Source organism: Venturia canescens, chromosome 5, assembly GCF_019457755.1.
Source record: "Venturia canescens isolate UGA chromosome 5, ASM1945775v1, whole genome shotgun sequence".
In the NCBI taxonomy this organism is placed as follows: domain Eukaryota; kingdom Metazoa; phylum Arthropoda; class Insecta; order Hymenoptera; family Ichneumonidae; genus Venturia; species Venturia canescens.
This window is the reverse complement of record NC_057425.1, coordinates 4,882,241-4,905,067: the sequence shown is the minus strand read 5'-3', so window position 1 is coordinate 4,905,067 and position 22,827 is coordinate 4,882,241. Positions and strand designations below refer to the sequence as shown.

Here is a 22,827-nt window from a genome sequence, read left to right as displayed (position 1 = left end):
AAAATTCATTAAAATCCCAACTCCGCGCAGGAGGTTTCTCATTTATTGAAATAATTTTATGGCCACTCGAGCTCCGTGAGCCCCGCAATCGCCCTTGCCAGCAGCACCACCCTTTTCCATAGCTTTTTCTCCCTTCGCTGATGAATATCTTCCGACACGTAACCAGACATTTTTCCGCTGGTTTTTCGGTGCAGCGTACCACCGATGGGCGAGGTTCAAAGCTCACGCGATGTCACAATTTTTAACGGAGCTCCGAAGGAATCTTTACGAGCTGGAAGAAAAAAACAAAGCAATCAAAATTTATAAACGTCCGCACCCCAAATCCGCCCGTGCGGAATTATGAGCATCCGCGTGGGGAAATTGAAATTTTATGAAAATCTCAATGTGTCACTGTCCCCCTGTCCCCTGTCGCCAACGGATTTAAACGCTCGCAAGATTTATTACTCTTTAAAGACTTCATAGCTCCTATCAGATTCTTCTGATTCTTCGGATCAGCTTTTCCGATTCGTTCTTACCTTCTGCGTGCTTGGCTTCGGCTTCAACCTAAACAGCTTCAGAGTAGTTCGGGCGTTCTGTGACTAGTCGAGTTCACAACTACTTTATGTTGACTAAATCCAAGTCTAAGTAAGTTATCAATAAAATTAATAAACACTTGCATTGAGAATATTTTTATCACAAGAATGTAATTTAATGCTTTAAGAACATCGTAAAAGATCAAATTTATACTTCAGCTCGACCAGTTAATGATTGAGTCGGTACCGACGACACTTTGAATACACATAATGTAGGGAACATTTTTATTGTGCGAAAGAAAGTTTATGTCGGTGTAATGCCACCGAGAAAAAGGAATGGCCAATTCGTTAAGGAAATTGAGGCGGTACAGTCATTTTTTTTACCCACAAGTTGTACCTTTCAAAAGTTAGGCCAGTTTACAGTTTGGCAATGTTGCATATCCTTTAAAGAAGAGTTGGGAAAAGCAAAGACGAAAAAGTCGAAAAAGTGGTGAAAGCTCAGTCGGAAACACGGACGGTGACGATCCTAGCCTCAAAAAACTGCACAGGAAACAGATTATTTTTAATATAATCTCAGCAAATCTGCTAATAAGTCTGAAAAAATTGACATTATGCAGCAAGCCTTGTTCATGTTGCCCAAAAAATTTTATATTTTTAGCATCATTTTTAACGGAATATCACTGAATGTGTCTTGACTTTCATAAGGTTGCATGCTGTTTGGCCCAAATTGTTATTGATTTTTCTCAGCAACGACGCTCCTAAACTGTCTGAAAATTTAACTGGTTTTTTTGACACTTCACTTTATAAGATGCAATCGGTTTAAAAGCGATTACATAATTTTCATTCTAATGCCTCAACTTCCTTAAAAAAAGCGAAGCTACGAATGGAAGCACGTGAGTCTAAAAAATAAATTTGTTGAAATTCCCGTGATTCCGCGAATTTTTTAGATAATAAAGTTACATTTGAAGGGAATTCATACAGTTTCGCATATGCACACGAATCGTAACGAGTTTCCCAGCACAGAAAATGTCATTCATCCTGGCTCCATTCCAGGCAAAAGGTCGAAGCTTTTCACCCATGAACTGTAGGCAAACATATACAATCGTCCCCATCAATTTCCGGGCTACAGTGATGAAACGCAAGAAAAACAAAGCACGTACATAACCTCGCTATTGTCTTTCGTGCAAAAACCCACATGCGAATATCTCACTCGTTCGCCTATTTGTGGCATATGCATTCGGCTTTTTCGTGGTCTCTTTTTACCGCACGCGCGCAATTGTAGACGAAGTTTCCTCGTTACGAAATAGCTCATTTTCGGTTGACCGACCTCCTCGCCCCTTCCGTGCTTTTTGTACTCTGTCATAAAGTTCTTGCAGTCGAGAAAATATTGTTTAAGGGAGAATATCAGTGTGACGGGCTGAAGGATGAGGTATTTTTTTGGGATTTTTTTTGAAAATACGCGGCCCGATCAAAATACTTGAAATTTTGTGTATTCGTTAACAAGAACATTTTTATTTAAGCAGAGGAACGGTCGCAAAAAAAGACTCCCGGACAGCACAAGTGCCACAGCAAGCATATGAAATGAAAAATTCAAAAAGAATTTTCAATTATAATAGTATAGTTATCGCAGCATCGTAGAAAATTAGAAAATTTTGATCAGAAAAAAAATGGCAGCCATTAAAAAAAATCGAATTTTACTCAAAAATTTTGCCTTTAATTTTGAATAAAAGAAAAGTAAACAATTTTAAAAAACTCTGCGATGCGACGATGGCGATAAGTTTTCTGAAGAGAATCCTTTTTGAATGAAGTCGATTGGACAAAATTTGGCAGAGTTTTGAAAGGATAAAATTGAATGATGTAACTCAAATATTAATATAAAACAAGTTCTTACCGATTGGTTTGCTATCCCTGCTGGACCATACAGAAGCCCTTTTGCGCCCAAGCTCTTTTTTTCGCACTGATATTCCCCCTTAACTCTCCCGTGCGTATCTTCGTTGCCTGGGTCTCTTAGCCAGCTACTTTCGTTATGAATTTCCGCTTTTTCGCGAACTCCAAAAAATCGTCTACGAGCAAAATAGAGATGAATATGAGACGAAAATAATATTTGTAATTCCTCAATTTTGTATTTCACGAATCATTTGTGAAGGTTGGGAAGCCACGAATTGGGAATTATACCGAAGGGAAAAAATTGGAGCGTTAAGCTATTTGTTCTCGTTCATTTCGCTGGACTCAGACGTGGCAAACTTCGGCGTCATTCACGCCAGGATGTACTTCGAAACGAAACTGCTTCGAAAAAGAGCGTCCGAAAGTCGAAGAAATGTGAAATGTCGTCGTTGATTCCGTCGCGGTATTTCAACTGCATGAAAAAAAGAGAAGAATTCACGAGACAACGGAGCAAGCTCTAACACGGAGAATAATGCACTTTGCGAGTTATTACCGGATTTCGTAAGAGAAGACATCGGAGCTTACAAATCGTGGGGTGTGTGATAGCTTCGCACAAGGGTCGGGGCGGCCCGCCTCAGGTCGGGTATTACATCCGTCCTGTGATATACTTTTGTCTGCCGAGAGCCGCACGAGGCTCGCACACGCCTCTCAAATATTGCGAGCGTTTGCACGAAGCCAGTAGCATCGCTCTGCGGGTATGTCAACGTCAACTGGCTCACTCATGAATATGCAACTGTTTTGACGTCGCTGCTGCGAGGGAGAGCGCTGGTTACGCTCTGCTACTCTCTCCCCGAAAGTGATGAAAAGCTCGCGGCTTTCGTAGCTTCTCTCAAAACCGTACGCTGTCCGAGAGCATGTACATTCGGCGGGGCCGAGTTTTCACGTTCAATAAACATAACGCTGAAGTCACTTTGGCCCGTGCTGTTGCTAGTGAAGTTGCAGAGTTTTACCCGGAACTCGCGTCGAGATTTTCACTGAGTTCTTGTGTCGAATCAATGCTCGAGCGCTTTCGTTTTTACTCGGCGTTACTCTCCTCTCAGGGCTGCCGAAATCAACGAACTCTTTTGCTCGCATCTATCGGCGAATTATCGCAGTTGACACTGTGCTGACCTGAATGCGCTCCGCTTCGAAGTCTTCTTTCCAAAGATGAAACTGCTGGATTGCACTCGCACCGAGCGGGCCCAATCCCTGCAAAATATTTAAAATCCAGATTCACCTCTGCCAATGAAATTTTTTTTTTTGAACTCAACTTTCTTAAGAAAGTTTTGATTTACGCAGAGTTTAAACTGGCAGTCGACTATGACTACCTTGCACATTATTTCGGCATTTTATTTCTCCTTGGCTTGGCCCATTCCCGTTATAGCCTTTATGTCTTTTTATTAATACTTTTTTCTTTATCCATTTCCCTTCGTGTTTGCCCTTCGCGATCCCTTGTAATTTCATTCGCCAAAAGATACATTGAAAAAATTTATTTACGACGTTAACTTAAAGTGGTTATATCTTTAATTAGGAAGTAAAAACCGACCCAATTATGACGCCCATAAAATGCGACTCTTCGGACATGGGCTACCTTGATTTACAGGAATTTTGAATAAAATAATGTTTTCTACGTCCCAGGAACCCAAACTTCTGAGTCATCAGTGAACGTGATGCTCGAACCTTCAAAAGTTCATCGTTTCAGTACTTCATTCGATCGATAAGAATTCGCAAATGATTTCCCCGCAGTGCTGGTCGTCGTCCCTGGTCATTTGTATTTCTCCAAAACAAAAGAAATTCAAGCGCAATTGACAGATAAAAATGATCTCCTACCGTACCGGATAATAAAGTCGATCGACTTCGTAGAAAGGATTCGAGCAATCGCTGTTTCGATACAGCAGAGACGTTCTCCGGAGGATATGAAAGTTTCTTGTGATTTGAGAATCGGTGAGTTACGCAGAGCGTTTCGCCAGTGTTAAGATATTCGAGGCTCCCAATAAAAGCCTCAGTAAAGAGCAAATGCGGAGGGCTTATGAAGAGGAAGATGCGACGTCTGCCAGTCAGCGCCGAATTTCTACAGCGGAAGGAAGCTCCCTATCAAAAGCATCCGCGGAGCATCGAAGTGTATAAGCAGCTTTGCCAATGCTACTCGAGTCGGTATCTCCCGGATCACGAGCTGCTTTTCAATGATTCTCGGCCCACGTCTCGAAATTCTCAAGGAGAGTGCCACAGGTTTGAAGCGTGGAAAGGACGACTGCGCCGGCGGAATGTCAATAAAACATGCTGATCTTTGGGCGGGTCGATCGAAAAGGAATATGCGTGAATTGCTCGACAGGTGAATGCAGTTTCTTGGGATCCTCTTACAGGAATACATTTTTCAATTGGAAATGTCAGGGAAGCGTTCCCATTCGTACGGGAAGTAAAAAAAATCGTTATCATTAAGCACGCGCGTGGAGGAAGGTCCGTTGTCAGATGAAATTGTAGATTTTGAAGATGCCGTCGATCGAGATACTATTCGAAGTAGAAACGAGATGAAAACACCTTCCCAATGTGTCAAATGGAAAATTTCATTCCACAATCACTCAATTGAACTTGCTCTCACTGGTTAAAGTGTCTTCTAACTTTGCTTCGATCTTGTAGTCAAATTACCCAACGATTCGACATCTCCGAGGCCATTTGTGAGTCAACAATCAGTCGGGAGTCAAAGTGACTGACTCAGTTACATGAAAATCTCAAAAATCGTGTATTTGACAGCTGATTAGCTAAGGGTCTTGAAACCTCAATGAAAACGTCCATTCGAGAAATTTATCTGTGAAATATTTCAAGGACTGAGGCGAACGAGTTCGTAGAACCAAATTTAAATCGCGTTGCCCGAGCTCGGAGTCCACCGGAGCATTTCGACGACAACGAACGCGACCAGCCTCGTAACAAATCCGCAAATAAATTTCTCTTTCCTCCTCCTTTTCTTCCTCTTCCTCCGGAGAGAATATCTCTCAAAATCCTTGTCCAATCCGGCCATCGAGCGGGGGGAAACTGACACGATTAATTCTTTCGAACTTGGCACTCGGTGCGAACTCGATTTTCAACCTTGTTTTGTTTTCTCGCCTTCGAATCAACGACTGCGATGCATTCGCGACCGGTCCGAAAGTCGCATCTGCACCAGGCAAGCGTGCCCACGAGCAAAGTCTTTTACAACCGAGAAAAAAATGAATGGAAAAACGAAAAATTGATCCGCGAGCGACTTGCGAGCTCCCGGCGATTTCTCGATGATTCGTTTGTCATCGTAATCTCTTGAGTCGCCTCGGGAGACACTGTTCTCTCGTGGATCCATGAAAATAGACGAGGTTTCATCTTCTTTCGAGAGCAAAGTCGTGCACAGAGATATATTAGTGTCCGATGTGATGTCGACCCCCCGAACACCGGAGATCTCCCCGTGTCCCTGGTGTTAACACGAAAGCGAGAAGCGCGCGAGTAGTACGTTTCTGATTCGCAGCCAAGCTGGTTGCGGTTGTTTTCTCCGCGAGAGTTAACTGCAAAAGAGTGTTGGTGATCGTGCGATAAGCCGCGAGGGATATTCGTGCAAAATATTCCGCGACGATTTATTTAATATCCATCGATGTGTGATTAAATCGGTTTGAGATTAAAACCATTAGTGATTTCTCGTATAAATAAAATTAATCGATCTTCCCCCCTCGTTAGCGAGGGCTGAGTAAATGAGCGGAGCGAGTGTGAAAGTAATTTTCAATTTATCCGTTCGAGGAACGTTAACAAAAAAAATGGAATTAATTCAGCGGAGCATTGAGCCGCTGAGCTGATAATTCAACGGGTGAAATAAGCCAAAAAACGACGAGCAGATTAATCGAGATGATAGCAATTATTTAGGATGAATAATCAACAAAATGTTAACTCTGAATGCAGGAAATATCAGTGGCGAAAGACGAGAGTCGAACTCGCGGAAAACACATTCGTCGATCGTGCAGCCATTCAATGAGACTAATTGAACGACAAGTTTGTATTCTCGCCCATTGCTCTCGCGAGACTGATTGGATAATCGATTACACGCCGCTTGGAAGCTTCGGATATACTTCGACGTGCGCGATAACACGTAATCTATTCAACTCCCCAGTGCGCTCGCGAGCAGCACCGATCATTCGAAGAAAAGTAGATTCTTCCAGGCGAAGTTCCAGTCAATTCGATGGAAACTAGTTTCCTTGATAGCCTGCTCGATCAGGCTGAAAAGGATTGTTTTCACATCCTAATTGTTGCTACCGCGAGTAGCCGATCGTTTGAAATCTAAACTTGCAAACTTTAGCTGAGACTCACAGAGCCGACTTTATCTTCGTCGTGCCTCGTGTCCCTCGATTGGCTATCAAGGTCTGATTTATTAGCATGTACACTGCTCTTCGATGTGCGACACTCGTACGCTGATACTCGCGTATCGATGTCTCGCAAGCAAACGAGCATAAGCCACGGAAGTGTTGAGCGCATCGTGCGGCTCGAGAAATGTTATTTCTTTGCGAGGCGTGATATGACGCGATACCGAGAGCTCCACGAAAGGTTGCAGGTGTTTTGCTGGATTAATTGATGCTCAGTGGTATCGGTCGTCTCGTTATTGGGGGCGACAGTAAAATGAATTCGATCGTTCATTCGTCTCTGTTCAATGGGAAAACTGGTCTGAGATTGAGGATCAAGGAATATTTGACTCGACGTATTACACTGAATTTGATTAGTTGAAAATGTTCGACGAAAGCTTGTTTTGCTCTAAGCTTTGTTCAAAAAGGTATTTTGAGCGTTAGACGTATTTCGTTTTGGATTGTGACGGTGGGAGCTTTACGAATATACGAATGAACGAATGTCGATATAGGTCGTGGGTGGCGCGACGTTGGCCGACGGCGAGACTAAAGTTTGACGAAGTCTCACGTGGCGGCGCGTGACGGTGGCGTGGGGTAACTACACGTCGAGGTCTCGCGCTAACTCCGAAAATATATCGAAGTAACGCTTCCGCACGAGCCCGGTGATACGCTGAGGAGCGAGAGAGGAGCTTGCAGGAAAGAGCTTTTGGCTGAGGTGACGAGGAATAGGAAAGCGAAGCGTGCCCGATTATAGGGGCGCGGGTAACACACACACGAACCGCAACTCGATGCGCCGAAGGGGCAGCAGGAAGTCGCCGGGAAACTGGGTCGCAAGTTCATCAACGTTGATTATTATTAATCGCTCGTCGCAAGAGAGCTTCTTGAGAAAATGTCATTTTGCAAATTCAAATATCACATTCGCGAACTCACAGCCTCGTGACTTCGGGCCTCCTCGCATCTTCTAATGTGCCTAAAGCTGCCACGAACTCCCACAATTATATCTGCGTACACTCTCGCTCAACAATCGCGCATCTCGTGCGGCGTATGAACTTTGACGTTTTCTTCTTCGCTCTCTTCCCTGCCACACCTTCAGCATTTCTTTACTCCCACCAAATTACGTCCGGAGAGCTTTCTTACCACCTCAATCCCTGGTCCCATGTTCCGGAGTTCCTACAAACGAATATTTAAGGTAGATCATGCCCGTGGAATCGCATTTTACGAATGTATAAGTTGGTTCGATTTTTACTTCCCAATTGAAGATATTATCACTTTAAATTAATGTCGGAGTTATTAATGAGAAATTGTAAATACATTTTCTCAACTTGTCTTTTGGCGAATGAAATTACAAGCCATTAATCAAGAATCCACCGCTGACCGAACCCGAAATAGCTAAAATACCATAGTTTTTTATGTCCAAAATCGCATTAGAGAGCGTAAAGGGGAAATGGATCAAGAAAAAAATGTAAATAAAAAGCCTACGACAGGAATGACAGGCCAAGCCAAAACAAATGCTGGAATAAGCAAATGTGAGAGGTTACGACGAGCGCGCTCATTTTACCAATTTCGTTTAATCTTTAACGTAACATATTTTTATTACTGGTAAGACACAATCGTCTCGATTCTTTTCCCAGACCTTCATTACAATACTTCATCGTTATTGCACATAAATTTCGTAAGAGGCGTTCATCCGTAATATGGAAAGATAAACGATTTTTGGCCCATAGTTCCTATAACCCTGTGTATTTTTCTTCGTATTTAAACACATTTATCTAAATAACCAATAAGCCACACCCTTTAAAGGTCGTTTCGTGCATGAACTACCTTAAAGCCAGCTAAATGATCAGTCGAAAAACACGCTCAACGGCACCTTCCTAATTCACGACTATTCATCATCAATCGAGTTACCTGAGTAAAGAAACTTTGAAGAGCTATTTTCTTGAAGCTTTTTCCTCAAACAAATATCCAAACTTACCCAATCGCGTAGTAGGATCTAGAAATCACTTTTGAGTAATCTTCAATCGTCCATCTTAACTCACAAGCTCATTCCTCCTTTCGTGTATTCCAACGAAGAAGATGAACTCGTCAAGGGGAAAATTGACGAGACGAAAAGGAGTTAAGAGCCACTCTCGTACAGTGCTGTACTGCAGTGATCATTTGTACTTATATATATTCAAGAGAGAGAAAGAGAAAGAGGGAGGGAGGGGGGGGGGCTTTTCCTAATTAGTGTATATCGCACGTACACGTTTGCCCTGCTAAAAGCAAGTCTACACAGATATTTAGTAAGCCACACACGACGACGAGTTGGAATATTAGCTCTCACAAGCCTCTGCTCCAATATCCGGTTGTATGCAGCAAACTTTAATGCATGAACTAGCTCTCGTGAGGCCATTCATATAAAATACATAAGACGTGTTTGAATCGAGTGTAGTAGTGACAGGGGGAGCTGAAGCGAGGGAAGATCAGCGGCTGATGTGGACCAAAGGCATCGACGAGACGTCGACTTTACGGCTTGATGAACTCGCTAATTCCTCCTGCGCGTTCCATTTCCGCGTGTTCGTCGAATCACAGCAACGCTCGACTAATCGTGTTTATCGGTACATTGACTAAAGTTCCGATTCTACGAGAGCGACGTCGCGCCTTGGTGCAAAGAGGATTCAGCATCGGAATCGATGTCCGAAGTCTCGAACTTGATCGACTAATCGCCTTCGCCTGACGAATTACTTCGATAATGGAACACGATTCGTCTCAACTCTCTCTCTCGTATTCTGCAATATTTTTTGTTTCCTCTCTCATCCACTGCGAGAGACTCTTTTCGGTAGGGGAAGAAAAATGGCTAAAAGTTGGAAAGTGTGCGTCTTCGGAGACTCGGGGGAAAAAGCGCAGCACTTTTGCTCTCGGGGTCTTCGTCGCGGAGAAACTGAGACACGGAAGCAGTGAGGGACGAGGAATCGTGACGGTACATCCGTTACGTGAAAATAGACACCCCGCTGAGGCATCTTTCTCACTTAACGTGAGCTCTTTTGACTCTCGCGTGTCTGCATTCACGAGAAAGCGTTCTTACTCGCTCCCTCTTCTTTCTCGACCCGCTTTGGCTCGTGCTACACTGTATCACACGTACCCGGACTCATGAATGCATGTGCGAAGCGCGTAATATAGTTTTCTCAAGCTTCTCGGGATACTCTTCCTCCGTTCTTTCTCCTTCTTTCTCTCGTGACCGGTTCCGTATCGCATGAGCCGCGAGCGCTTATTCTCGTCTTTATATTTAGCTACCCTGTCATCGGTTCCGTCCAATCTAGCCAGCGCAATACTCTCTGTCTCCAGTCATCGCAGTTTCGTAATCTTTAACCACCCAAAAATATTGTCAGACTCGCCGCTTTCATTACTTATCAACTTATTCTTCATCCGTTTTTTCTCTCGCATCAACCGCTGCGGCTTTCTTTACGGATTTTCAGGTGTCCCAACCTGTTCAAAGTCACAGGTTTGATCCGTTAACTCACTCTGGACCGATATGAATTTTCTCGCTTCATATTTGTACGCAATCATTTAATTTTACTGGCATTTTATCTTTTGGTACTTAGCAAAGTTTACTTTGGCAACATTTTTTTTCGCTCCATGTGCCGTTGAATTTCGCGAGTGCAGGGACTGAAATTCATCGAAGCATCGGGATTGCTGTTCAATTTGAGCCGCTGCTCGGGCAGAATTCGTTAAATCCAATATCGCAAGCTTCGAATTACTCATCGATCGTCGATTTCCCGGTGCTCGAGTTATTCAAGCTCATAATTAGTCATCGATAGCCTATTAAAAGTGCCCGTATCATCGTCTGTTGAAATAGTACGATATCAGTCTCAAAAGAACTATAAAAAAGTTTACAATAAAAAAATCAAGTCACGATAACCGCGGCTCACGTGTTAGACGATACCGCTCGTTTCTCTCCGTTTTCCCGAGTGCGGTAAACGATCCCTCCGACATTTTATTGTATCCCGAGTCGCCCTCTCTTTTTTCTCCTCAGTAACTCGGTGTGCGTTCTCACCGCTGGCAAACTATCCGCGAATCTCATCTTTCGTTTCCTCCTTTCGTACGAGAATCGAGGAGAAAAAAATTCATCATTTTACCACACTCCCGATGGGGACTGCGCACGCACTCGCAACCGGCGAACAGAACTGAGCGTCTTCTAATGCGGGGTACGGACGACGCGGAACGGATGGTACGGATCCTTCGATACCACCGAGTTATCAATTTTTTATTGGCTCCTGCGGTGTCGAAAGAACTCTTTGCGGATCAGAAATGTTACGTTAAATATCAGTATCGCGGAAGGCGACTCTGTTTCCGATGAGTAGCTAGAAAAATGTGAGTTTTTTTATTAAATATGCCAGTCGATGCTGCGCGTTATCGACAAATCGAGATTCGTGCAATTTCAGAGTAAATTTGTTGACATTGGAATTGACGAGTCGAAGTTGAATGATCAACGGATATAAAAGTAAATTTTTCTCATTACTTCCTCGTGAATCAATAACGCACAATAAAAAAATAATAATTATAAAATAAGTTATCGAAAGTTCTGAAGCGAATTGTTCGGTTGGATTATAAAGTGTGTTGTTCTGGAAACTACGAGCCGAGGTCAGTGAAAATTCTCGGAGAAGTTGTCGAAAATATGTGGAATAAATAACAATTGCAAGATGCCTCATTACGACGATTCGTTTCTCGATTCCCCGTTATTTCGTCGACGTGCCAAAAGCTACAGTGTTCTAAAACAGGATGTGCCGAAATCGAAAACCTTCCAGATCACTGCTACGCCTCTATTGCTGGCTGTGACAAATCAGGCGAGAAGTTTGGCCTCGTCGGCATCGACCTGCAGCTTGAAAGGTAATCGAACGAGGCTACCGAAGGTCTCCGTCGTTGAATGTAGGCTAAGTACGACGAATGAGCTACGGGAAAAAAAAACAGAAGCGAGGGAAGCATCGGTTATCGAAAGATCATAGAAATTTTCATCCCAACGATCCAATTATCTCATCGCAGATTGAAAAAAAAAACGAAGGAACTTTCGTTTTTGCAATCCCGAACCATTGATTTCCCGAAAAATACACTTCCAACACAAAATTACAACTCTCAAGTCTGCATGCCATTATTTTGCAAGTGCGATGAAAGGGTTGAGTGTGATGCAAAAAGCAATTCTGGCGCCCGAATCCTCGCTCAATCTTCGTGAGCGTTCTAACTTGCGGGGGCGTATCCACGCCCACGTATGCATGTACCGAAGCTATTTAGCGCGCGCGCCAGGGGGAAACTCAAAGTCCCGTTCGATTCTCCCGAATCCCATGCTCCTCTGTGCGTATACGACATTGGACAAAACGCGCTAAATACTGAGCTCTTACACTGGCTTTGTGCATCGAGTAATTTCCCATTGGATTAGCAACACCGGACACACTGTGCGCAACGAGACCAGAAAATTCAGTGTCTCCAAAGTCCCTCAAGCTTTTCGGAGGCTGTGGATGATGAAGTTCCGAAAATAAAAGTCTGTTCGAGTGCCTGCAATTCGTTCCTTCGTGTCTAAGCAACGGTGCATCCCAAAGAAAAATTTCCAAAGACTTTAGTCTCCGGAAATATTGGACTCGGAGTCTGCCGAGTCAAAAAGTCGTACTCAATGCCAACGAGCGTCGGAGCTCCAGTGACAAAGCGGTCTTTCTCGATAATTTCAATCCCCTTGATCCACTCGGATTAAGAAATGAATTCTACGCTTTCGCGAAACGTTGTCAACTGGACCCTCGGGCCACACGCGAGAACGGATAATCGAGGCAATTTCGTTGTTAATACGTTCAAAGGGAACGAGAGAAAGAGAAGGACCGACAGCCACTGTCAACGGCAGACCGCCCAGGCGACGAACCCTTTATCGTCGCAACACACCCCAGCTCTCTGAATATCGGAGTACCGACCCTTCGTACTCTCGGAATCTCTGAGTGACTGCGGACACAGAGAGCGGAGCTTACCCGGTCCGACTCGCTCTGCCACACTCGCAGGCTGTCTCTATCATATTACGCGAACGTACGACAGATCCATGTCGGAATGATGAAGCCAAAGCACCCATTTCCATCTACGCAAAGCCACGAACAGGTCATATCGTTGTAACGTTGTCCGGAAAGCTCTCGTAGGCACGAACACTGGAAGCGTCCTTGCAGCCCAATCTCGGACTGCTGAAAGATTAAAATCATGTAACGAGACTTCAAAAGTTATTTTCAGTAGCATTTACAACTGTCCCATTCGCTCATCTCGGTCACTGGAATCCGAAACGTGGACAGAGACACGAGAGCATCAGGAGAGCGCGGAAAGATTCTCATTTCGCTAAAACTCGCGCCTGACGAATATTTGAGCCGCAGTGTCGGTGTCACTCGAGTGCAAGGGCGGTCTGAAAACGTTGGTCGACCCTCTGGATAAACGAGCCACTGATTGCGACTCGAATCATTAACGAAATTGAGGTCATTTGCCACGACACGACACGAAATGAAGCAACTTTTCCGTTTTTTTGGCCTCTGATGAAAACGCAGCTCACTCCGAGACCTTTTTTCCATCCGCGATTCGTTAACTGGCTCTCATTGCTCGCGTATTCCCCGGGTAAACGATGAGATTTTAGTCAGGAGTAGAAACAAATGTTGCCCATGCATGAGTCGTTGCGAGCCCTGTAAATATCAGGGAAACGTTTTGAAGTAGAAAAACACGAATGTTTCCCGCTGGGTATAATCCCCCACGATGCTTACGAAAGACTAATACACGAAAAGAGAATCCGCGCGCGCAAAAGACAAAGTTTAATTTAAACTTTCACTTGGACGGGTAACAGCTCACCGAGAGATAATAAGAGATACAGGCATAGCCATCCCGCCCAGGGAAATGAGTGGATGCGGAAGAAACTCCCGCGGGAGGGAGAGAGCGAGGAATAGAGAGATTGCGAAAGATACAGGTAAAGAGACTTTTCCTGGGTTATTTCGCTGCTGGGCCGCTGGGGAGCGAGAAGTATTGCCTACGGCCACCATTTACCTTTCTCTCAAACAACTTGGCCTCTCATCCTGATGGCCAACTCCGCCTAATAACTTCGTGTTTTCTCTCCGATTGCAATTAGAATCGTTACTAGGATTATTACACGCTTTTCATCATTCCTACAACGCAAAATAATTCACTTTTTTCAATCCAACTTTACAGAGGGACGTTGCGTTACTCCAAAACTTGGAGTGACGCGTGAAAAACTTTTGTGAAAATTTGTCAAATTATCGGCAGATTATTGAGCTCTTTGATCTGTGGGTCTCGTACATTTGGGAGGAGAAAAATCGCTCGTGATGATCACCAATTTTGGGAGAATCGATGAGAAAAACTGGGGAACAATTTGGGCGTTGGAACAACGAAAATTTCGTGGGAATTCGTGCGTCGCGGAAAATCGTTTTCTCCAAATTTGTATACTTTTAGCATCGTTTCGATGGTTGAAAAGATTGTAAAATCTGCTGACTACTTCTGGAGTTTTATAGAAAAAAAAACAACATTTCTGGAGCTTTTCTCTAACGAATTTTCTCAAATGGATGACGGTTTATGGCAAGCAAATCCGAGCTTCTCGTGCCACAGGGCATTTTTAACGGGCTCTCATCCAGGATTACCGTGAATAATTTGCTTTCTCCTGCTTCCGTGATAAAACATCGAGGATTTTTGCAAAAAGCTTCCGTCCCGTACATACGCCAATCCCGAGATTAGCCCGGAACTACTCCCCCCCGCCGTTCAGCGAATCGCCGATTCCTCGGCAATTTTCAGCGCGAAAAAACCGTTATGAACCATAAAACTGCAAGAAAAAAAACATTTTAAGAATTTATACATGCAAATTTTCGTTATCGCTTTACGGGTTGGCACTCCCACGTTATATTACCTTCAAAACGAACCGCTGCTTTTTTGCTCACATTAGCAAAAATTGGAAATTATTCTCTGTGGAAGAAAACCATCGAAATAATCCGTTTGAAATTTATCTTCATCGTGCACGCTTAGCCATCAAAGACACAAAAAATTCAGCAAATCCTAGAAAAAGAATTTAATATTATCCATCCAGATATTGCACGAAACGATTTTCTTAATAAAATCTTGAAATTCACTCAGAGCTTAAACGTCTTTAAATATGAAGAAAAATACAAAGTGACTAGGCGTAAAAAATCGTTTATCTTTCCATATAACGAATGAAAGCTTCTTACGAAGTTTATGAAAAACGTGCACAATAACAATGAAGTATATAATGAAGTCTTACCGGTAATTACAGATATATTACGTTAAAGATTGAACAAAATGTTAACGAGCACTCGTGTAACCTCACATCAGTTTATTTCGGCATTTTGTTTCTTCTTGGCTTGGCCCATTCCTGTCATAGCCTTCTGTCTTTTTATTAACACTTTGCGATCTCTAATGCGATTTTTGACATAAAGAAACAATAGTATTTTAGCCAGGGACCAATGAAATTTCGGGTTCGGTCAATGATCAATCCCCGATCAATTAATGGCTTGTCATTTCATTCGCCAAAAGATAAGTCGAAAAAATTCATTTACAATTTCTCATTAATACCTCCGACATTAATTTAAAGTCATAATATCTTCAATTAGGAAGTAAAAATCGACCCAATTAAGACACCCATAAAATACGATCCTTCGGGCATGATCTACCTTAAAGATGAAAAATTCTCAAAAAAAGGTAGCGAGTCAGTTGTTTTTCAACGTTTTAAAAAATCCTATCGTCAACGAAGCGTCATGATTTTCACTGGATACATGAATATGCTCGTCTGAGACTGGACTACAGAACGATGTTTTGCGAAAGGCTCAAATGTGATGTGACAACCGGGATCCAGGCTCAGGAAACGTTGTAAACCACCACTTAATAAGGCCACGACCACGAGAGCCCTGTCACGACCAATAGGGGCGTCGTTCTGGCGTGAAAGGCGCCCTCTAGCTACGAAATTGTTTGGTCTATTCTTAGCCTCCGGAAATATACAACGTAGATACGAGACGGAGGAAGAGAGAGGGCGGAGAACGAGAGAAAGAGAGAGAGAGAGGGTGGGGGGGGGGGGGGGGGACTGAACTCTCTCCCTGGAGTTCTTTCCCAAACACCCTCAGGACTTCCGGTTTTTCATTTCTACCGTCCAGCAAAAAGATGCCTCTAATTCAGTGTAAAAAAGCTCCGACACTTCCGTACTTTCGTTGCTACGTAATACGCTTTTTTGTTTCCGTTGCACCCGGACATACGATTCTCTTCTGCTGCGCCCTGAATCATCGTTAACATTGCTTTCGCAGACATGCGTGTAAAGTAAAAGCGTGTAAATTAGAAAGTTTCACGGTCTCTCACCTCATTATTATGTTTCGCTGGCAAGTCTCCCTCCTGCTTTGCAGATTTTAATGTTCTGTCCAGCAGAAGGGCCAGAAGGCGCTTTTTATGTAGCTTTTCCGAGGAAAAAGCACCGCAATGTCGATTTTTTAATAATCCAAATCAAATCCCCGACACCGAAGTCCTCCAACTCCGCTAGCTTAAAATAGAAAAAATCAGGAAATTTTGGAACGTCAGACACCCAACCAAGAATCTCCCAAATTTCGTGTTCCCCACTCAGGTTCTATAACCCTCTACAAAACTCATGTGAACCGGTCGCCTTGAGCCTCGCTATTCGATTGCTTTCTGCAATAATCGAGTAGAAAAAGTGTGCGATATTTGGGAGAGACAAAGATTTTATTTTATTTACTTTGAAAAGGGTTTCCGCTGGTGCGATGCTTCAAACGGTACTATCGCGTTGTTAAACCGCGCTGTCCAGTGTCCACAGCGATCCGACTGACCTCGGAGTTTTCCCCGGGCTACCAAATAAATTTTCCAGCCTCCGGGGCTTCGCACACTCTCTCTGTACGTGCACCAGGGCTTTATGCAGTCCACCTATACGCGTACGAGTGTGTACATGCTGGAGCAACGAGTAATTACACCCCTGGACCAGCTACAGCCAATATCTCCGTCCATTCGCGTCTCTCTCTCTTTCTCTTTTCGCGAGTTAACTGCAGCTCCCTCGTTATTACGCCACCATAATTTACGCGAGCAGCATCTCTCTTTTTCAGTTCCCGCGGACCAGCCAAAACTTCCAAATACTGGCCCAATGTCCGGTCAACAATAATTACACCGTTTCGTATACACTAAATACTCGCTCTCAACCCCCGCTCTAATAATTCGCTACTGCGTTCGTCTCGGCCCCAGGCTGTCCAGCATCCATCGCACCGATGACACGTATTTATCTCCCGCGATGCACCGGTCCACCGGATATGCGTGCTCGCAAAAATTCAGTTTACATTCGCTTCTGCATAGGCATTTCGCCAAAGCCGGATTCAACATTTCATTGTCGGTTTGGCTGCTCATTTGTTTGTTCCTGGGAACTGATTATATCGAAGAAATTCGAATGCGATCGATGCGTCCGGGTGCGGGCGCAACGGGCAACGCTTACGATTATAGTTTTTGCTGCTCGTTCTGAGACGAACGAAATCTCAGCGGAATTTTCAAAGATTCTCATCTTTAATGGCGAATAAAACAAATCTCAATTACCATCCCAACTGATCCTGAACGCTCTTCATCGCAAACGCCTTCGTGGAAGCTGAACTCGCGCCTTCAACATCTTCCAATCGAAGAGCCCCCCATAATTTCGCCACCTGCTCGGGCCGGTTCATCAGAATTAACCCGAACTCGTGATTTTTATTGCCAGGCCAATGTATTTGGATCGATCACCGTGAATAACGAACGATCGACTTCCGGTTGAAAGAGCTTGCTCGAATATGAACAAACAGCCAATTGCTTATTCGTCCAGAGACTCAAAAAGCACCATATTTATCGACGAAGCCGTTGTCTATAAATGGAAATGAGTCTGCGTGAGTAAAAAAGGAAAATAAAGTGTTATGAATATGCAAAGAATAAATGAATGAATAACCGAAGGATCAGTGTCCCCGCAGTCATGACTGAGGCTCCTTTTATCGCTGCTGTTGGCTCACGCACACACACGCGCGCTCCTCCACGCCCTCGTCCTTCGCGATCTTATCCCCTCGTAGTGCGTGCGGTCCTATAAATTTTTTTACAGGTAAAAAGAAGACATTTTTTGCTGGGGGTTGCAGCGTCACTGCGGCCTCGAGGCTGGTGCAATTCCTCGATAAGTGCATTCATGTGCGCCGAAGGCTCGGGGTGTAGGTCGATAGCCGGTGCTCAGGGCTGCCAGTCTTGCCTCCCTTTTCAGCTCCCAGGACTGCGTGGATACCGAGGCGGGTAGTTTTCCTCCCGCAGCTGGCAACCTTTGCCCCTTCTCGTTCTTCCCCCGTGTTGATATATCGCTGGGAAACTCCACGGTGCATTCGCGAGGGGCTCGCAGAAATGCGAAAAATTCCAATGTCCAAAGGGAGAAGAAAGAGACGCGGAAGAAGGAGACGAGGACTGATGTTGGCGGAGGAAAAATAAATGAAGGAAACCTCGGCGCTTCTCCTTTTTTCTCTTTCCTCCTTATTATTCCTTGTCGTCCCCCCTCCGCCCCCGACTCCCTTTCTTACCCCGACATAATCCTTTTTTCTTCCCTCAGAGGATTCCCTTATTCCTCGTTCCTTGTTCACCATCGATGCAGGGGCTGCACCCGCCGCTCGAACCTTCGATTCTCGCTCATGCGGGAATTTCCACCAAAGTGAATTTGCGATCATGAGGAGACGAGAGGCAGCTTCTCGCGGAGGAACGGGCACGGCTCGGGCATCGGAATATAAGTTTGATGCGATCACAGAGCACCGCTGAACGTGGCTTGCCCCGCACGAAACTCCAGACATTCGATATCCGCGGTTGACACGCGAGAGATATTCGAGTCTCATGAAAACTCGGAACTTTATCGTCCCGAGAATAAATCACGGTCGTAAGAACAATTGCTTCGGGGCATCCGTTCGGATGTTTATTGATGGACTTCAAAGACTTTTATTAGCCCTCAATTGCTCCAGCTTTTCGCTTCCGGCTTCGTACTCTCTTCTAACATTCTTGACGTTAGAACGTGCGCTCCGAAGAAGCCCCTCCCCCCGGCCGTACATCGGGAACTGAATTTCCGGATGAAAGACGCGAACGGAACGAGACTCCGAGGAACTGGGTGGAGAGAGGGAACGGCGACGGCGAAATTGGAGGGTCTCGATTTCCTCTTCGTTTCGTTTCTCTCTTTCGCTTCATAACTCATGAATATTCATTAAACGTGGAAGATTCTCCGGGGCTCTAGCCTCCTGCAGGGCCTTGCATCCTCGCTACTGATGATATTCCAAGTGGCGCTATTCGAGCGAGAGCTTTCGCCGCAGACGCCGGGAGGGAGGGACGCGTTTCGTATTTGCTCCTCTGCGTGTCGCTTTCTTTTCCTGACTTCATTTCCCTACGTCGAATTATTCTGCTCATGTATCTTTCCAAACTCGGCACGCTCAGTTGGCCAATTATTTTCAGCGGTTTCGACGTATATTCTTGGGAAGGAAGTTATGGAAAAGTGAACAGCCTCGGCATGTGCGAAGGCTCGTCGAGTCCTCAAATATTTATGACGATTTCGCGTCCCACGATCGTCGAGATTGCAGAACGTCCAGTTATTCATTTTCAAAAATCTTCATAATTTTCCAAAAGCTGCGTTTAATAAACTCAACACGGAAAGCTTATTTCACATTCCCCTCGACGAAGCCCGCACCACTCAAACTTCCCAATAGTCCAAGTCCCTCAATTGGATTCCAAGGGACAGAGGTCGCTTGCGAAGCGTTCTATAGAGCCGTTTTCGACAATAGCCGGAGCAGGGACGTGTGGGACAGGGTGGATGGGAAGCCAAAACCATTCGATAGCCTAAGCGGTGGATGAATCAAGAGCAAATAGGGAGAGCAGCGGCCCAGGGAGGAAATGAGGATTTAACAAGAGACAAAGCACGATGGAGTGACACAGAGGGCGCGAGTGGGAAACCAAACGCCCGGGGATTTCCGCACGAGTTTGTGCGCGGATATGATCGAGCTTCTGATGAGTTATGGTGCGCTCGGAAGAACGTGCTAATTACGCTTTCCTCGAGTTTATCCTCGTCGAAAGCTAATGTTCTCGGTGGTATGGAAGATTCAGCGACTGGACGTGCCTCAAAACCCCTTCGATTATCCTTCAGCATCGTTACTTCCCAATGTTCTCATGATTTTTCACCTTTTTCGTCGGTCAGTTTCCAAGAGAGAGCTGAAAATTAGCGAGTTTCAGTGCTGGCTCCCACACGGGATTGTTCTCGCATTCGAAAAGCATTGCGGCTGCCTTTGGATCGATTAATCGCAGAATCCGCGCCGTTCTCGGAGGCATTTGAACGTCGGCCAAACGCAGAGCTCACGGAGTTAAGCTCCGCGTGAAATTCGTGCTTAAAACCATAGATTAACAGGCTCGTATGCATGTTGTTCTGAACGAAAGCGTACCACGTTCTACTACACCGATGTCCTGGGCCCTGGGTATTGTCCGACTTCCTGTTGTCCTCGGCAGCACTCGTGATTCTCTCTGGGAAGCTCTTCGGACCTCGTAACTCGCCAGCGGAAGACCAGCGACACATTTTCCACAGGGCACGAAAATCCAGACAACGGAGAAGTTTGCTGCGCTGTGAAAAAGAAAAAGCAGCGAGAGGGCAACGAGCCCTGGGGCCCTGGCGATGAAAACGCGTTTCGAGAACAATCCGTCTCCGCTTCCAACTTGCCACTCCTGATTAAGCTCTCCCGGGCCTTTTCCATCGAGCTCTTTCCCTCTTCACGCTTTCACCCTTTTTCAGCGGATGCTCCCTCGTGCGGGGGCGCTGGAGATTCCACCTCGAGTGAAAACTCGAGCGTATGTTTTACGTTCGTTTGTGAACGAGCCGAGTACTGGAGGCTCGCGGAACTTTTGGTTAGTCGTCGGGGATTCGATGGCAGTTTTGTTCCACGAGAATCTTCGGGTCGATCTTCATTGACCGACGAAATGGCCAATGAGGAGCTTTTCAATCCTCCCAATGCGCGCTTCCTCACTCCCTCCATCGAAATATTCGACCGCTCTTCGGAGACGAGAGGAAATGAAAAAGAAAAATCTAAGAAAAGTCGAGCTTCGGCAAGAATTGCCGAGCAAAATTGTAACAAGTGCCAGAGCCTATAAATTCGATGGCAAATGTCTCAATTGCGATTGGAAACTGTCGAGCGAGTAAACGTACGTCGGAAAAAGGGAGGAGAAAAATCTCGGAACTCGTTTCCGGGATATCTCGGGGGCCATCATTTTTTGCGAAGATATCTCGAGTACGCGTGGCGACTCGCTCAGGGAGGAACGTGTGTACTTCAGTCACAGTGAGCCAAAGTCCATAACTTTGTGTATAAAAGTGACGCAGAGGGGTGGAGATTCCGGGCCGGAAAACTCGTCGCGTATAATGGTTTTTGCGCTCGATGAAATATCCCACGAAACGTCGGCGGGTCTGCATAAATGGATTGAGAAACGAGGACGCACCATTCGGTATTTCGTGGATTTGCGGGTGCGAGCGAGAGAACCCAGTCGATAGTTTTTCCCTGGCTGACTCACGTCCACATTCGTTATTTGCTCCATCGAGCTTCGGATGACCGGAGCCTTCCGGAGTCGATACAAGTACTGAATTATACGAACCACGAAGATTGTATTGTGACGATTTCGCTCGTGAGCACCATTTTTTTAATCGATGCTCGACATCGATCAGATTAGGCGTTAAAAAACCAAAGAATTTTCGTATCGGAAACAAAAATGCCGAATTTCGATTGAAAGTCCTGGTTATGGGGCTCCTTAATTACATTTTTTTTCCTTTTTTTTACAGCATTAAATGAACAAGCTTGACGCATTTATCTCATTCCACTATCTTATCTCCACCATGAATTACCCCTCGGAATTTTTCCCCATTTTCCAAGTAACCGAGCCCTTTCGAGCCCGATAATAATCAGTCGACGAGGCTAACGGAGATATCTCTCGGGCAATCGGGCCTCATTATTTATCAGGGAAATTCTCAAGCCCAAGAAAAGCTCGCTCTGACTCACGAGCCACATTTATATACGCTCGCGCTTCATGCGGTCTTCGCTCTGAATAAAGGAGCTTGCGCGTGCTGTGTTTTAAGGGGGGCTCCTGCTTTAGAAAATCCGAAAAATCGATTGCTTTCGGGAATGTTTTTAGGATAGGCGGAAATAACTCGCGAAAATTCCAATTTTTTTCCATTTTCATATATTTTCTTTCCATATGAACCTGCAAAAAGCCGAAAATATTGCGAAATTCTATATTCACAATGCGTTGAAACGATATGTTTCTTCTTTAGAAGTGTTTTTTTTTCAAACTTGCTAAAAATATACAACTTTGCAATTTTTTCAGGTTTTATAGTTTCGTATGGAGGAAAAATTTGTGAAAATGGAAAGAAATTTGGAATTTCCGTTGCAGACGATAATTACGATCTCCACATTGTATACAGCTGAGAAATTTCGACGATCAGACTTCGCGCATAAACCATGTACAAATTAGTATTTCTCACATTAAAACAGTGTTTTTTTACTCTCGAAGCTATACCGAAAAGTTCGCTACGGTGAGTTGTTTCCGTCTGTCCAAAAGTATGCCCGAAAGCAATCGATTTTTTGGTCTTTTTGAAGCAGGACCCCCTTAAGCTCGAGTGGAGTTTTTTACCTCGGACACCCGACTGGATTTCGACGCTTATTTCATTGAGCCGTTTTCACTGAAACAATGAATTGAAAAAACTGTCTAAAAATTTGAAATGAAATTGATTCTCGACGACGATTTTTCGTTCGAGGTTTTTGGACCTGATCTCGAGCTCAGTGCGCGATCTGAGAGGGCTCCACGTGCTTTGCGTGATTTTTCTCGCGAGTTACCCTAACGACTGCTCACCCGTAATCTCGAGCTCTCCAAGACAAGCCTCTAGAAGAAACGTTTCACACCCCACGTCGGCTGGGGAGGCCTGGCTGTGGCAGAGTCTCGTCGCGCAGTGGACCAGTTTCCCGGCCATTTTTCACCCTCGTCTCATCATCTGGGCGTGC

At 44.8% G+C, this 22,827-nt stretch overlaps 1 protein-coding gene and 1 long non-coding RNA gene across 7 annotated transcripts in view; one reads left to right on the top strand and one right to left on the bottom strand.

Moving 5' to 3' along the window:
• C3G (C3G guanyl-nucleotide exchange factor) overlaps window positions 1–22,827 on the top strand; it is a 78,026-nt gene that overhangs the window by 4,654 nt on the left and 50,545 nt on the right. For 2 of the 6 annotated variants that reach the window (XM_043420591.1, XM_043420589.1), the window contains exon 1: window positions 10,808–11,647. The exons of 1 other annotated variant lie outside the window; for it this stretch is intronic. In XM_043420591.1, coding sequence (XP_043276526.1) covers window positions 11,461–11,647 — 187 coding nt within the window. In that variant the 5' untranslated portion in view covers window positions 10,808–11,460. Of the gene's footprint in view, window positions 1–9,716; window positions 11,648–22,827 lie in introns of those variants that run through there. 3 more of the 6 variants (XM_043420594.1, XM_043420592.1, XM_043420590.1) reach the window with 2 other exon arrangements.
• Window positions 9–6,459, bottom strand: LOC122411636 (uncharacterized). Its single transcript, XR_006261188.1, has 5 exons — window positions 4,271–6,459; window positions 2,950–3,644; window positions 2,688–2,868; window positions 2,404–2,575; window positions 9–271 (listed from the first exon to the last, which is right to left on the bottom strand). It is a non-coding gene; the product is annotated as an uncharacterized lncRNA (long non-coding RNA).